At 55.6% G+C, this 13,794-nt stretch overlaps 4 protein-coding genes across 4 annotated transcripts; all 4 read left to right on the forward strand.

The window, feature by feature from the left end:
- Positions 1 to 33: 33 nt before the first annotated feature.
- BDY24DRAFT_356076 (C2H2-type zinc finger protein) lies at positions 34 to 2,232 on the forward strand (the record flags this gene model as incomplete). Its single annotated transcript, XM_076637794.1, has 6 exons — positions 34 to 529; positions 616 to 804; positions 917 to 1,082; positions 1,171 to 1,375; positions 1,445 to 1,583; positions 1,741 to 2,232. Exons 1-6 carry the CDS (start codon positions 113 to 115, stop codon positions 2,230 to 2,232), a joined length of 1,608 nt encoding a protein of 535 aa, XP_076492497.1. The 5' UTR covers positions 34 to 112.
- Positions 2,233 to 2,672: 440 nt separating this feature from the next.
- BDY24DRAFT_403450 (DODA-type extradiol aromatic ring-opening family dioxygenase) lies at positions 2,673 to 4,251 on the forward strand. The gene is made up of 6 exons (XM_076642377.1): positions 2,673 to 2,919; positions 3,045 to 3,194; positions 3,336 to 3,524; positions 3,613 to 3,772; positions 3,852 to 3,920; positions 4,011 to 4,251. Exons 1-6 carry the CDS (start codon positions 2,691 to 2,693, stop codon positions 4,219 to 4,221), a joined length of 1,008 nt encoding a protein of 335 aa, XP_076492498.1. The 5' UTR covers positions 2,673 to 2,690; the 3' UTR covers positions 4,222 to 4,251.
- Positions 4,252 to 4,409: 158 nt separating this feature from the next.
- Positions 4,410 to 8,178, forward strand: BDY24DRAFT_403456 (efflux transporter). Its single transcript, XM_076642378.1, has 17 exons — positions 4,410 to 4,538; positions 4,650 to 4,714; positions 4,811 to 4,883; positions 5,041 to 5,095; positions 5,184 to 5,218; positions 5,304 to 5,363; positions 5,509 to 5,638; positions 5,797 to 5,937; positions 6,042 to 6,143; positions 6,218 to 6,418; positions 6,494 to 6,563; positions 6,675 to 6,762; positions 6,828 to 6,927; positions 7,009 to 7,071; positions 7,141 to 7,163; positions 7,233 to 7,378; positions 7,447 to 8,178. Exons 1-17 carry the CDS (start codon positions 4,437 to 4,439, stop codon positions 7,739 to 7,741), a joined length of 1,749 nt encoding a protein of 582 aa, XP_076492499.1. The 5' UTR covers positions 4,410 to 4,436; the 3' UTR covers positions 7,742 to 8,178.
- Positions 8,179 to 11,668: 3,490 nt separating this feature from the next.
- BDY24DRAFT_334903 (forkhead box transcription factor) lies at positions 11,669 to 11,914 on the forward strand (the record flags this gene model as incomplete). Its single annotated transcript, XM_076637170.1, has 1 exon — positions 11,669 to 11,914. A coding segment is annotated over one exon (246 nt), but the record flags the coding sequence as incomplete, so codon positions are not given.
- Between the last annotated feature and the right edge of the window lie 1,880 nt (positions 11,915 to 13,794).

Here is a 13,794-nt window from a genome sequence, read left to right on the forward strand (position 1 = left end):
GAGAGGTCGAATTTGGACTCGGCCTGCGGTCGTCGAAGAAGTTCAAACTCCACCTCGTTTTGTGAAGTTCTTCCCAACTTCCATCCCGAAGCCCAACTTCTAACTTTTCCAGATGTCGGTTCAAGTTCTGATACCCACTCAACGAATCCACCAGCAGCAACCTCAAACGAACGCTCTTGCTTCCTCGTCCCGAAGCGTCGTCGCGAGCTCAACAACGAACACGAACGCGACGGCTTCCTCCTCTTCCTCTCTTTCCCATCCTCACTCCCAACAACACCACCACGAGCATCAGGAGTACGAAGACGACTCTGGATCGGATGTTCAAGTCTCTGTCGAAGTGGACGAGGAATGCTCTCCTGGACGATCCAACAAGGGCAAAGGTCGACAACGCTCCTCCCTCCCTTCCTCTCCCTCCACCTCGTCGTCTTCGAATCGCCAGTTCATCTGCAGCTTCTCTCCTTCCGAATGCACCAAATCCTTCACCAAGAAGGCAAGACTCGACGAGCACATCTTGACTCATACAGGAGAGGTTCGTTTTCATCCTTTCTTCAGGAATGAGCTTCCAACGAGGGAACGAGTCGAGCTCACCTTTCTCCTTCTTCGATGTCGATGCAGCGCCCTCACTCGTGCCCTCATTGCTCCCTCTCGTTCACTCGCCCTACCCACCTCCAAGCTCACATCCGAACCCATCTGCCCGAGTCGGATAAACCGTTCGAGTGCGGCAAAGACGGGTGCAACAAGAGGTTCTGGACGAGTCAGCATCTCAGGAGGCACGAGGAAGGGTGTGGGGAGGGAAGATATCCGGTAGGGTTTCGATCCCTACTATCTTGTTTCCGGATCGTTTCTTAGAGCGTCTTCAGAGAGGAATACTCGTCGCTGACTCGCGTTCGTTTCTTCGTTCCACCTCTCTCGGTAGTGCGCCCTCTGTCCCTCCTCCTTCTCTCTCTCGCACCAACTTCGGTCCCACCACGCCGCCGAACACTCCCCTCCAGGAACGAAACCTTTCGCTTGTCCCGATCCCACCTGCGAGAAATCCTTCCCTACCTCTCAGAAACTTCGTCAGCACGGCAAGATGCACGATGGTGGGCCTCTTTCGCGTTCTTTTCCTTCTCGCTCTCTCTTTTCTTCTTCCCATTCTCACTGATCACTCCCTTCTATTTTTGTTTTCAGAATCCCGCTATCTCTGCACGCACCCCTCCCACCCTTCGTCCGGCCTGAGCTTCCCCACCTGGTCCCTCCTCCGAGCTCACGTCTCCACCGCTCACCCTCCGTCGTGCCCTCACGACGAGTGCAAACAGAGACCGGCGTTCAAGAGTCGGAAAGGGTTGAAGGCGCATTTGAAGGTGCATAGGGAGAGGGAGGAGGATGATAGGTTGTTGGGGAAGGAGGAGGAGAAGAAGGAGGAGGAGGCGGAGGGGGAGGAGGGGAGAGGGAGGAAGAGGAGGAGGAGTTTCGTTGAGGACGAGGAGGACGGGGAGGATGGGAAAGAGGGGAAGAGCAGGAAGGTGAGAAGGAGAAGTGTGAGCGTGGCGGGGAAGGACTTCGTTTGTGAGCAAGGAGGGTGTGGGAAGGGGTTCAAGTCGGTGAGTCTTTCGAGACGCGTCGTTTTCGTCTCGTCTCGTCTCCTCGCCTCTCTCATTTCCCTTCTCTTCCCGCTCTCGTTTCTCCTCTCTCTCTCTCCCTCATCATTCAGTTAACTCACCTTTTTCGCTTCGTCTTTCGTCGTTCGTCGTTCATCAGAAAAAAGCTCTCAAAACCCACCACCAAACCATCCACCTCCACCTCCGTCCCTTCGTCTGCCCTCACGCTCCCCACTGCACCAAAACCTACGGCCACAACCACCTCCTTCAACGACATCTCTCAACCTCCCATCCTTCTTCTTCCAACCCCTCCCACCCTTCCCACCTCAACCCCTCCTACGACGACGATCCAAATTCCGACCAAGACACCGCCGACGCCGACGCTCGCCTGCTAGGAGAGCTAACGGGGACGACGTACGTTTCGGAACGCAAGATCGCGTGTCCGTACGGGAGGGAAGGGGTGCTCGTTAGTGCTGGGAATCAGCTCCTTGGAGCCGGAGGAGGGCGCGAGGAGGAGGAGGCGTGTGGGTATAGGTTCAGCAGGGCGTACGATCTGAGGAGACATCTGGGGAAGGTGCATGGGGTGGTGGTGGATGAGGAGGAGGCGAGGGGGTTGGCGGAGGGGTTGAGGAAGGGGAGGGGGAGGAACTGAGGGAAGGGGAGGGGACGCGTTCGTTCGTTTCGTTGGACGTTTATTTTGCTTTTGCTTTCTTTTCTTCGACGACGAGGCTCTGTTTAATTTCTTCTTTGTATGCTGTAGTCGGTTCGTTGGTTACTTCTTCATGATTCTTACGACCTCGCCTTTGTTCTGCTGGGGAGAAGGGGAGCGAGGTGGGAGGGGATACGCGTCGAGATCTCGACTCGAGAAAACCAAACAACCAAGATCTCCCTTCGCCTTGCCTCATTCTTACACCTTCTCAAACCTACCCAGCCCTCCTCAAGCTCCCTTAATCCCACACACCCTTAAAGCGTGGGAAAATTTGTCCCAGGCTTTCTTAGTAATTCAATCAATGACATCCGTCCTTTCTCGTCAGCTCCGAACCCTCCGAGCTGAACAATCTCGCTCCTTCCCTTTCTTGTTCCTCCCAACGACGACCCGCCTTTCAGTCTATGGCCTCCTTGTTCTCCTCACCAACCACCACCCCTTCGATCCTCGCCCTTCTCGTAGCTATCGCTTCGTTCTTCTTCCTCTTATACACCAACCGTCCTTCAACCACCAACATCTCCCTCCCCTCCGACCTTTCAACCATCGCCATGTCTTCCTCCCCCACCGCCGCCGCCGTCGTCTCGGCTGTTTCATCGACGTTCAAGCGAATGCCTGCTTACTTCATCTCTCACGGTAGGTACGATCCTTTCTCCGAGCCTAGCTTCTCCTCTTCATCAAAGAAGGAGGGAAGTTGAGCTCTAATAATGAACAAAACAAAACGGATCTGACCGACCGCCTTTCGTTGTTTTTGATTTCAGGTGGACCTCCTACGATCTTCGAGCCTCAAAGCTCGCCTTACCTGCAGTGGGTCAAGACGGGGAAGGAGATCCAGGCGTTGAACCCGAGAGGGTTGGTCGTCGTTAGTGCGCACTGGGAGAACGACGATACGGGCTCGAAGGATGTTTTGAGTGAGTGTTTGGGGTGGAGAGAGATCTCGCATTTGTTTCGGTGCTGCTGGGCTGTTGAGATTGTGTTGGATTCAGTAGGGGGAAGTCTATAGAGAGCTTGCCGCTGACCCTTCCTCCTTTCCGGCCTCTCGTCTTGATCAGTCAACGAAGTCTCGCAAACCCCTCTCATCTACGACTTCTACGGCTTCCCTCCCAAGTTCTACGAGCAGAAGTTCAACTCTGTTTCCCAGCCTTGGTTGGTGGAGTTGACGAAGAAGAAGCTGAAGGAGGGAGGGGTTGGCGTGACGGGCGTGGGAGGAAAGGGACGAGGGTTGGATCATGGAGCTTGGAGTGAGTGCTTCAACCTACTACAACCAGTTGCATAAGATACATAGAAGTGGACCTGACGCGTAACATTGCGTTCGTTTCTATCTCGCAGTCCCTTTCAAGGTCCTTTTCCCCGACCACAAGCCCTCCTCGTTCCCGATCGTTCAGGTTTCTCTGCCCGGAGATTCTTCCGCTGAGAGCTCCATCAAGCTGGGTCTGGCTCTCGAGAAACTGAGAGACGAAGGTGTCGTCGTCGTTGGATCTGGACAGTCGTGGGTTCTCCTTCTCTCAGTCGTCGTGTCTTCCTCGTTCACTCGACGCGTCTGACCTCTCTCCTGTGTTTCCTGTCAGCGTGCACGCCCTGCGAGAACTGATGATGGGAAACCGACCTTCATCTTACGGGAAGGAGTTCATGTCAGCGTAAGTTTAGCTTTCCTTTCCTGTTGGAAGCTCCGACGCGTTGACCGAGGCCAATTGATCTCGATGCTGGAACTTGCGCAACGCGAACAGAATCTCCTCCCTCGTCGCTTCTCCAACGCGTCTCTCGGATGCCCCCTCCGCTCTGCTCACCCACAAAGCCTACAAGAGGTCCCATCCGTCCCCCGAGCATCTCTTGCCTCTCTTCGTGGCCATGGGAGCCGGAGGGGAAGGATCGAAAGGGACGGTGGTGTGGGAAAAGGACGAGTTCGCCATGGGTTGGCAGGTCCTTCGTTTTGATTAGATCTATCAACATGATTCGTTTTCGAGTCGTTCCCAGATCTTCTTCCGATGTACAAGCTTCTCATTTCCGTCGCGACATCGACGCGAAGGGGAGTCAGGGTCGTCAAAGAAACGAGGAGGGGAGGCGGGGGAAGGAAGTCGGCCGGGGTCGAGCCTCAAGAGCGAAACAGCTAAGTTTGACTTCCCACCACCACAAGCTCTCTCTCTCTGAAAGGAATGAAGTTCAAGATCCCTTCGTTCCTCAAGCCTGCTAAGGAGGTGCTCAACGAAGATGGGGTGCCGGAGGAGCGGACGTCTGCCCAAAACATCACTCTCGTCGTGAGTCGAAGGCGCTTCTTTCCTCTCTCTCTGTCCGAGCTCAACTTTCCTTCCCTCGTCTGACCTTCCCTTCCTTCTCCTTCAACCTTCCTTTCCTTCCTTTCCCTTCAGTTCTCGGTATGCTTGCTGATGGTGATGAACGTGTTGAGTCAAGGAAGTCTCAACATTGCTCTTCCGTACGTGTCTGATCCCCACCCCTCGTCCTGCCCTGCCTGCTTCCCACTAAAAGCTCGTTCGCTTCCCAACTGACCTAACTTCTTCTCTTCGTTCAGCTCGATCTCGGCGGAGCTCGACATCCCTTCCTCAAGAATCGAATGGCCGATTACTGCTATGTCGCTTGCGTCGGTGAGCCTCCTTTTCCTTTCTGCCATTTCCTTCTGCTCCCCCCGATACCCCTTCCGTCCCCTTCCCCTCCCTCCTCCTTGTTCCCAACTTGCTCTTTGCACTTCTCCATTGACTCTGACTCTCCCTCTACTGCCCTTTCTTGATTTCCATCTGTCAGGGTTGTCTGATTCTTCCTGCTGGTCGAATCTCAGATATCTACGGGGCGCGTCGCAGTACGATTCTCGTTTCGTCGACCTCGAGTTTCGGAACGCGTCTGGACGCCTGTTGACCTCCTTTTTTTCTTCTTCTTCTTCTTCGCAGTGTTCCTCGGAGGTATCGTCCTCTTCGTTGTTAGCGTGAGTGATCTTACCTGGGATCGAGCTCGTTTCCGAGGTTGAGAAAGGCTGACCGAGGTCTCGCTTTTCTCTAACCGTCTTTCAGAACATCGCAGCAGCTCTTTCTCAAACAGAGATCCAGTTGAACATCTTCCGAGCTTTCCAGGTCAGTGCTCATCTCTTCCAGCTGAGTTGTGATTACAAACCTACAGAGATTTCGAAGCCATTCGAGGCAGCTTTCAGAGGGAGAGAAGACGACGCGAGAGGCCTTCCACTAATCGCTCTTCTCTCTTACTTCTACGCCAAAACAGGGAGCTGGAGGAGCAGCTTCGATTCCAGCTGCTGTTTCGATTCTCGCCCATACCTTCCCTGCGACCTCTCCCTATAGAGCGATTGCCTTTGCCTGCTTCTCAGCGGGAGCTCCCGTAGGATCGGGTTTCGGTCAGTCCTTCTTTCACCTTCTCATTTTCTTCGCTCCAGCAGACTCGATGGATTCTTTACAGGCCGTCGGTGACGTGGGGGGAAGGAAAGAGGCTAGATGAAGAAAGACCAAATGCTGAACGGCGCTCGTCTTTCCTCTCTTCATTCGCGTCTTCCAGGTTCCGTCTTCGGAGGAGTTTTCACTCAGTATTCAACTTGGAGGACCCTGTTCTGGTTCACGGCTGGCGTAACTGTCATTCCCTTAGTTCTGGGGTACTTCGTCGTACCTCAGGACCGACTGGAGCCCGGACGAGACACGCGTAAGTTCTCGACGTCTTCTTTTCGCTTCACCTTCCCTTTTTTTCACAAAGCCCAAGCTCAAACGACCTCTCCCTCCCCCCTCCCCCCGCTTCCTTTTCAATAGGTGTGGACTATCTCGGAACTTTCCTGGCCATAGCAGGTCTCGTCCTCCTCACTTTCGCTCTCAGTCAAGGACCCATCGCTCCCGACACTTGGAAAACTCCCTGTACGTCTTTCGTCGACTCGGGTTTCTCTCCTTCTCGAATACTCTTCACTGACCTCCATCTCCCTCGGCCACAGACATCATCGCTTTCCTCATCCTTTCGGTGCTTCTGCTCGTCGCCTTCTTCGCCTGGGAGCGATTCCTCGTCAAATCGGATCGGTTCAGCGTCCCTCCTCTCCTTCCTCTCGAGATCTTCTCACGAGAGAAGATCGCTTGGGTTCTGATCCTCGGGTTCCTGGTCTGGGGTTCCTTCCAGCCGCTGCTTCTTTACGCCGTCCGTACGTATCAGTTCGTCTCTCTCTCTTCAACCCCGAGACGCGTCGCTCATCTTTTTTGTTCGCCGTGTTTCCCAGTTTACTATCAAACCTACGCTGGACTCTCTCCCATGGCTACCATGGTCAGGATGCTTCCGACTGCTGTCAGGTACGTCTTTCTACTTTTCCATCGCGTTGCAAAGAGAACGAAGATGGCCGGCTTCTTTCCCCTCCTTCCTTCGCTCTTCGCAAGTTGACCTCCCCTCTTTCGTTTCTTCAGCGGTGTGCTCGTCAACTTTGTCTTTGCACTGGTCGTCCCTTACGTGCCCGGATGGATGCTGCTCGTTGTGGGAGCTCTCGGAACAGCCGTGAGTCTCTCCCTCCGAACTCGTCCCCCGACCGTAACCTGACTCTCGGGTCCCGTTCTCTACAGTTCTCTTGTGTTCTGTTTGCGAACATCGTTCCTTCCATCACCTACTGGGCCATGGGGTTCCCTTCTCTCTTCTGCTCGGTCATTGGGGCGGACGCGATCTGTCAGTCGATCTATTCGACCATCACTCCTTTCCTGTCGATTCTGAACTGACCCTCCGTCTGTGTCGGATCTTCTAATACAGACGCGACGTCTTCTATCTATATCGCTGCGATTGCTAAGCCCAACGAGCAGGCTCTTTGTGGAGGTGAGCTTTTTCCGTCCTCCTCGTCGTCGAAGCGTCGCTGACTCCTCAACTTTACGTTTCTTCTCCCAGGGCTCTTCCAAACTTTCACTCAGGTACGCTCTTGACTTCTGGCTCCCGATTACTCGTCAAAAAGCTGAAACCCTCTCTGTTCTCTTCTTCAGCTCGGTGTTGCGTTCGGTCTAGCGATCTCGACTGTCGTCAAGAACGCCGCTCAGGTCAAAGCAGCCCCAGAACTTGCAGGAACCGGTGGTGAAGCCGACGTCGAGATTCCTCTCGAAGCTCTCTTCCAGGGGATCAAGGCTGCTCAGTGAGTTTTCCTCTCCTCGTAGCTCCCGAGCTCCTCTCGAACCTGACTCGACGTCTTTTCTCCCTCAGATGGACGTGCTTCGCCTTCTCGATGACTGGATTCATCATCGTTATCGCTTTCCTTCGATCCATTCCAGTACTGGGACATCGTCGTACGAAGAAGGGAGCGCTCTCGTCGGCGAGCTCTCAAACGCTGGACGTCGAAGGAGGAGGAGGACCTCCCGTGCTCGACAAGTCTTTCCTGGAAGCAGAGGCGACCCTCGCAGGTGGAGACGACCAGAAGATTACTTCAATGGAGATGGCTAATCTTGGAGTGGACGGAGTGGATACGGAGAGGCAGGGTGAGAGGAAGGAGGTGCGATGATCGAGGTCGAGGGAGACGATGACGGATATCTAGAGAACGAAACCGCTCTGAACATTTTACCAAAACCCAAACGATGTCCCTTTCTGTAGACTTATTAACTTAATGACCTGTTCGCTGTAGTCTCTTCTCTTCGTCCTCACGGTCAGCAACCGCCGGATCAGACTTCTCTGCTCGGAAGACGAGCTGGAGAGGAAGAAGGGAACAAGGCGGGAAATGGATTTTGAAGAGTGTTGGAACTGGAGTCAGTGGGGGACTCCAGGGTGCGTGATAAGATGGGTTAGGTGCGGAGAAAGTGAAGAAGGCGGGTTCAAAGGGGAGGAGATGGACGATGAGCTCGACGCGACGAGGTGATTGACGATAGGTTGCTTTTTTTGCTTTGGTTCCTGCTCCGCTGTTCTCTAGTACGCTGAGCGATAAATCCATACTTTGCTTTGGCAGATTTCCGACCATTGAGAGAGCTCTTTGAATCGGAGGGAAGAGGAGAGAAGGAGCGAGGAGATGGTTCAGGCTCCATCTCGACGCGACTGATCGAGCTTCCGCGCGGTCTGTTCGATCATCTTCCTCGTAGGTTTTCAATAGCAACCGCTTCGACTGATAGAGCTGCAGTGGAGGGAAGTCCGATCTTGAGTAATGGCACAGTGAAAGGGAAGAAGCATGATGGGAAAACGCGATCAAAGGGAGGGCGAGACAGAAAGGAGAGACGCGTCCTGTTGTTAAGCTTCGACGCGTCAAGACTCGATTTTCCTTCCCTCAGGGGTGTTTCTTCCCGTTTGTTTTTCTTCTTCCAAAAACCTGCTCCGCTTTCGCTGCTATCCTCAGACGAGACTCTGCTCGAGGATGAAGGTTTTCTTCTTCGACGAAAAAGATGGAAAGAGATGACGCTCCCTCTCTCCAAGCTCTGGGGAAGGGGAGGAAGGGGAGGAAGGAGGAGCGGTAAACAGTTTCTCTCTCCCAACTCCCTCTCTGCCTCAGCACCTCACCTCTCTCTACCCCCTTCTCTCCTCCCTCAGCCCTCGTCTGCACAGCACCCCCCTCAGTCGTATAGACTCTGTATCTTGGAAATTATCCCAGCGAAAAACTTCTCGCCTGGTAGCGTCGAGGGAAAGTGAAAGGAACCTCGTCCTCCCCCTTGTTCCGTGAGTGCTCTTCTCTCGCCTCTCTTCCCCCTTCTGCCCGAGTTCAAGATGGGCGGAGTCCTCTACCGGACCAGTTTCGGATCCATGAGAATTCTCCAGGATGTCTTCTCAAAAACAATTGCGTCTAGGACTGGTGAATCAAGGATGCTCACGCTTCTCCTTCCCTTTGCTCCCTCCCTCCCCTCCCCTCCGTCCTTCCACTCCTCCCACCTCCTCCCACCTTCTTCCGTCAATTTTACAGATTATATCCATCCCTTCCCCCACCTCCCTTCAATCCATCCACCTCTTTTACGGACTTCGATAGTTCGTTCTTCTCTGTCGAACCGACCTTCTTTCGAACCCGCCTCCTCCCTCGCGTTCCTACGAAACCTTCTTCTCCGAACCTCCCTCTCCTCGTTCGTTCAAACCACTTCAACACCTCTTCTCTTCTTCCTCCCCTTCATCCTAATACGCTCCTTACCTTTCTCTTTTCTTTTCAACTGCACCTCTGGCAGGTGTTGATGTTCTCTTCGCCTAACAAGCTACAACCCACAACTCCCCTCCCAGCAGCCCTCTCCTCCAGCCCCGTCTCGTTGGACCTCGCTAGCAGCCTCACGGACAAGACAAAGATAGCTCTCGCAATGGAACAGATGAGGCAGTAAGTACTATCTTCTCCCCGTGCTCGTTTGGTTTTCCAGTAGCAGAGGGAAGGGAAGGAGGACGGATGGGAAGGGAAGGGAAGGGATCGAAGGTCGGAAGCTCGAACGTCTTGAGTTCAAGAAACAACCGCTTCTTCCCTTCTTTTGCTCATTCCCTTTCTCTCGTCCTCTCCTTCTTCCTTCTCTACAGGTTCATCGCTCAGAACGGAGTCTCGCCAGCTAGCAGCACCTCCTCGTCTCGGTCGACCCAACCTCAACAGCAGGAACAACCAGACTTCCAATCTTCAGCCTCCTCGACGTCGGTCGTTCAGTTCGCCCCTTCCTCCAACCCTTTCCAAACCCAACCCACCCAAACCTCCGCCTCTCCTCGGATCCTCACTCCTTCCTTCAGCCGTCACCCTTCCTTCAACAACAACGCTCCTCCTCCCTCCTCCTCACGGAACCCTTCACCTCCCAAAGTTGTCCGCAGCCGTCCTTCCCTCGAGGAGGTTCTCGCGTCGCGTCCCTCGACGCTGAAACGGAGACTGAGCACGGATTCCTTGCTCTCGGAGGAAGAGGACTCGCTGGGGGTGCTCATTGGAGAAGGAGGAGGGATGGAGGTCGACGAGGAAGAGGACGAATCCATCGAGAGGACGCCGTCGCCGTACCTCGGAGACGCTCACCACCATCACCAGTCGGTCGCTGCTACCGTCGTCGTCGAGGAGCCGTCGTCGCAGGAGGAGGGGGAGAACGTGGAGGGAGACATGAAGACGGGCGGGCTGCTAGACAACCTTCTCGGTGGAGACGCTCAAGTGAAGGGAGACGAGCAGCGACGATGGAAGGAGCACAAGGAGGGCAAGACGCCTCCCCTCGGAGGAGGAGGATTCTCTCAGCACAACCACCCCATCCCTCTCAGCTCTAACACCTCCCAAGGCTCCGGTCCTTTCGTTTACCCTCTCCCCCAAGGCCTCGGACGAGCAGCATCGTTGACAGCCAACGAAGACTCTCCCGTCGAACATCAGTCCTTCGGACTCGGTCTTCCTCAGAACCCAAACTCCTACTACCAAGCCCAGTTCGGCAACCAGCAGGAGCGGTCAGGAGGCTTCTCTCGAGCCGTTTCTTTCAACGAGCCTGCCTCTTCCTCCTCCCACCAAGCCCAAACCTCGTACCTTCACGCGTCGTCGTCGATGCCCATGGCCAACCGAACCCTCTCCGATCCCTTCATCACCAACCTACCTCGAGCCAACGCCTCCTCCATCCACTCCAGCCCAACAGCTGCCGTCGCCTCTCCCTACCACGCTCCTCCCGGTCTCATCAAAGCGGCCTTCGCAGGCCAACTCGCTCAATCTCCTCGTCAGGACAAGGACTGCTACTGGTCCTCGTCGCCTTCCGGACCGGTCGTCGGATCTCAGCGATCGTCTTCGGCAGGATCCATCGTTTCAGGAGACGGAGGAATCAGTCGACCCGCTTCGAGATCTTCGGAACGATCCAGCGGCGGAGAGGAGGACGAGTACGCTACTCCAGGACGTCAAGCCGTCGATCTTCCCTTCGTCTCGGACGAGGGATCCTCCAACTCCTCTCACCACGGCGAGGAAGGTTCCGTCTTCGACTCAGGAGGAGGAGCCCATCTCTACGCTCCTCACAGCGCCATCGCAGGAGGAAGTCGAATGGGAAGCTTGCTCCACGCTGGTCAGTTGGCGTCCGAGCACGCTGGCTATTCCTCTCCTGCGAAGGTCGAGGACGAGTCGGAGAGCAACAAGGATTCCTACCTCCCCATCCTCAAGAGGAGAGGAGAGATGGGATTGAGCGATGCTGGAGAGTCGGACGAGTCGGAGCTCGAGGCTGAGGAGGATGAGTTCGAGCAGGACGAGCTCGAGGAGGAGGTTGAGGAGGAGCAGAAGCGTCAGAGTCGGAAGGGGAAGGAGAGGGAGGCTACGCCGGAGGAGTCGACGACGGGGAAGAAGAAGGGAAAGGGGAAGGGTGGAAAGGGCAAGAAGGCTGCGAAGTCGAGTGGTGAGACTGGTGAGTTCGGTTTCTCTCCTTCGCATCGTCTCGACGCGTCTTCGAGCTCTCGTACTGATTGTTCTCCCTTTTTCTCAGCCTCTCCCGAAGTTCAACGAGAAGCCGATCTCCCACCTCAAGGTCTTCCTGAAGGTCCCCGTCCAACCACCAAACCCTGCTTCTCCTACGCTGGTCTCATCGGTCAAGCCATCCTCGCCCATCCGGAGAAGCGACTCTCCCTCAACGCGATCTACGACTGGATCGTCGCCGCCTACCCTTTCTACTCCAAGACCGATCAAGGGTGGATGAACTCGATCCGTCACAACCTCAGTCTCAACGTCTGCTTCATCAAGAAGGAGAGAGCTCCCGACGGACCTGCTGGGAAGGGAAACCTTTGGATGATCGAGGAAGGAGCCGAGCCTCAGTTCGCCAACGGAGGGTACAAGAAGAAGTGTGTCGACGCTTTCTATTGTTCAGCGGTTTCTCTCTCTCTCTCTCTTGCTTGAACTGACTCGATCTTCTTGCTTTCTTCCCAACAGCCGACCTGGGGCCGTCGGAAAGGGAAAGAAGGGAGCCGTTGCTCCTCCTGTCGTCCAACCGGAACCCGCCGTCGAGTCGGTGATGGCCCCACCCACCAAGAAGAGGGCTCGGAAGTCGAAGAAGTCAGCCGCTTTCGATTCGGACGACGAGAAGGAGACGCACGCACCCAAGGTCGAGCAGCACGACGACGAACCCGTCGACGCAGCTCCCTCCCCTTCCTTCAGCTCGTCCGTCTTCCTCGAGAAGAAGGTCGCTCCTCTCGCCGCTCCTCCTCCCAAGAGGCAGAAGAAGAAGAAGGCCGTCGAAACTCCTGCCTTCGCATCGTCTTCGTCGTGGGCCACCGCTTCTTCGTCGTCGGACGCGTTCGGACCCGGTCACCCAGGAGTCCTCTCGTCCTCTCGTCAATCTGGACTCGTCTACGCTCCTCCTCCTCCTCCCTCCGCCTACCGTCCTCAGTACAACCACGCTCCCGGATACTACAACGACGACGAGGATTCCGCCGAAGCAGCAGCCCGAGCGTCCGAAGGAGAGGACGACTTCGCAACTCCGCAACGTCCTCGATCTCGAGGTCCTCCCAGCGGAACGAACGACGCTCCCACCTCGGAAGGACAAGTCGTCGCCAACCCCATCGCTACTCGAGGACTCCCTCATCTCACTCCCTCCGTCTCGAGTCCCGTCTCCAGTCCAGGACCCCCCACGATGCCTCGTCAAACGACCCAGGGAGCTCGAGCGCATCAGAAGTACATCAAGAGCTCGCTTCACGACCCCGAGAACGTTAGGATCAGGGAGGAGGAGGAACCAGAGGAGGAGGACAACGACGAGCAGGACTTCACGATGGAGATGTCGATCGGAGACGAGACGCACGACAAGGAGTACCCCATCGCTTCAGGATCTCTCCAACCAGCCTTCCACATGCAGCCTCAATCGTCGTCTCGAGCACCGGCAACAGGACCTCCAGGATCTCCTCGGTTCGCCGCCGGACTCAGTGCTGGAATCTCGCTCTCTCCCATGTCGTCCGTTCGAGGAACCGCTCACGGAGGAGACGAGGAGGACACGTACCGTCCCTACAACTTCCCTTCCACGTTCGGTCACCAATCCCCTCTTCAAAGTCGAACTCGAGATCCTTCAGGCCACAAGCGAATGCTCAGCCAAACCGGATCCCTCATCGCTCACGCTCTCAAGACTCCAGGAATGCAACCCATCCACTCGTCTCCCGGCGGTCGAGGAGCCCACCCCTTCGACGCCTCCGCCGTTCCTCACTCCCCCCTCGGATCAGCAAACCGCCGAACCATCTCCTACGGTGCTAGCTCCGTCACTCCCAAAGCAGCGGCTGGAATGTACTCCTACCCTTCAGCCTTCGGAGGAGGAACACCAGCTCGAACGCCCTTCCACCCGTCGATGAACCAATCCCCAGCCGGAGCCGCCTTGCTCCAGTCCTACGGCGACGCTCTCGATCCTTACAACCCCTCTCATGGGGTTGAGGAAGCGCTGGGTCAGCTCTCGTCGTCGGAGAGTCCTTCGGGAACACCGAGGAACGGAGGAAGCCACTGGGGACTGGCGATGTATTCTCCTGGCTTTGGGGACAGCCCTGCTTCTGCTAGGAAGGTTTCGAATCAGATTTAGCATATGGTCGTCTCGGAATCTCTTTCTCATCTTTACACTCCCGCCTCTCTCTCTCTCGTTTCGTTTCGTAGTCACTTTCTCGTTTCCCTTCCTCCTTCCCGTCGCGTCTCGCTTTCTCGTTCATTTTCTTCCCTTC

This window comes from Mrakia frigida (assembly GCF_051309035.1).
Source record: "Mrakia frigida strain ATCC 22029 unplaced genomic scaffold BDY24scaffold_46, whole genome shotgun sequence".
Classification (NCBI taxonomy): domain Eukaryota; kingdom Fungi; phylum Basidiomycota; class Tremellomycetes; order Cystofilobasidiales; family Mrakiaceae; genus Mrakia; species Mrakia frigida.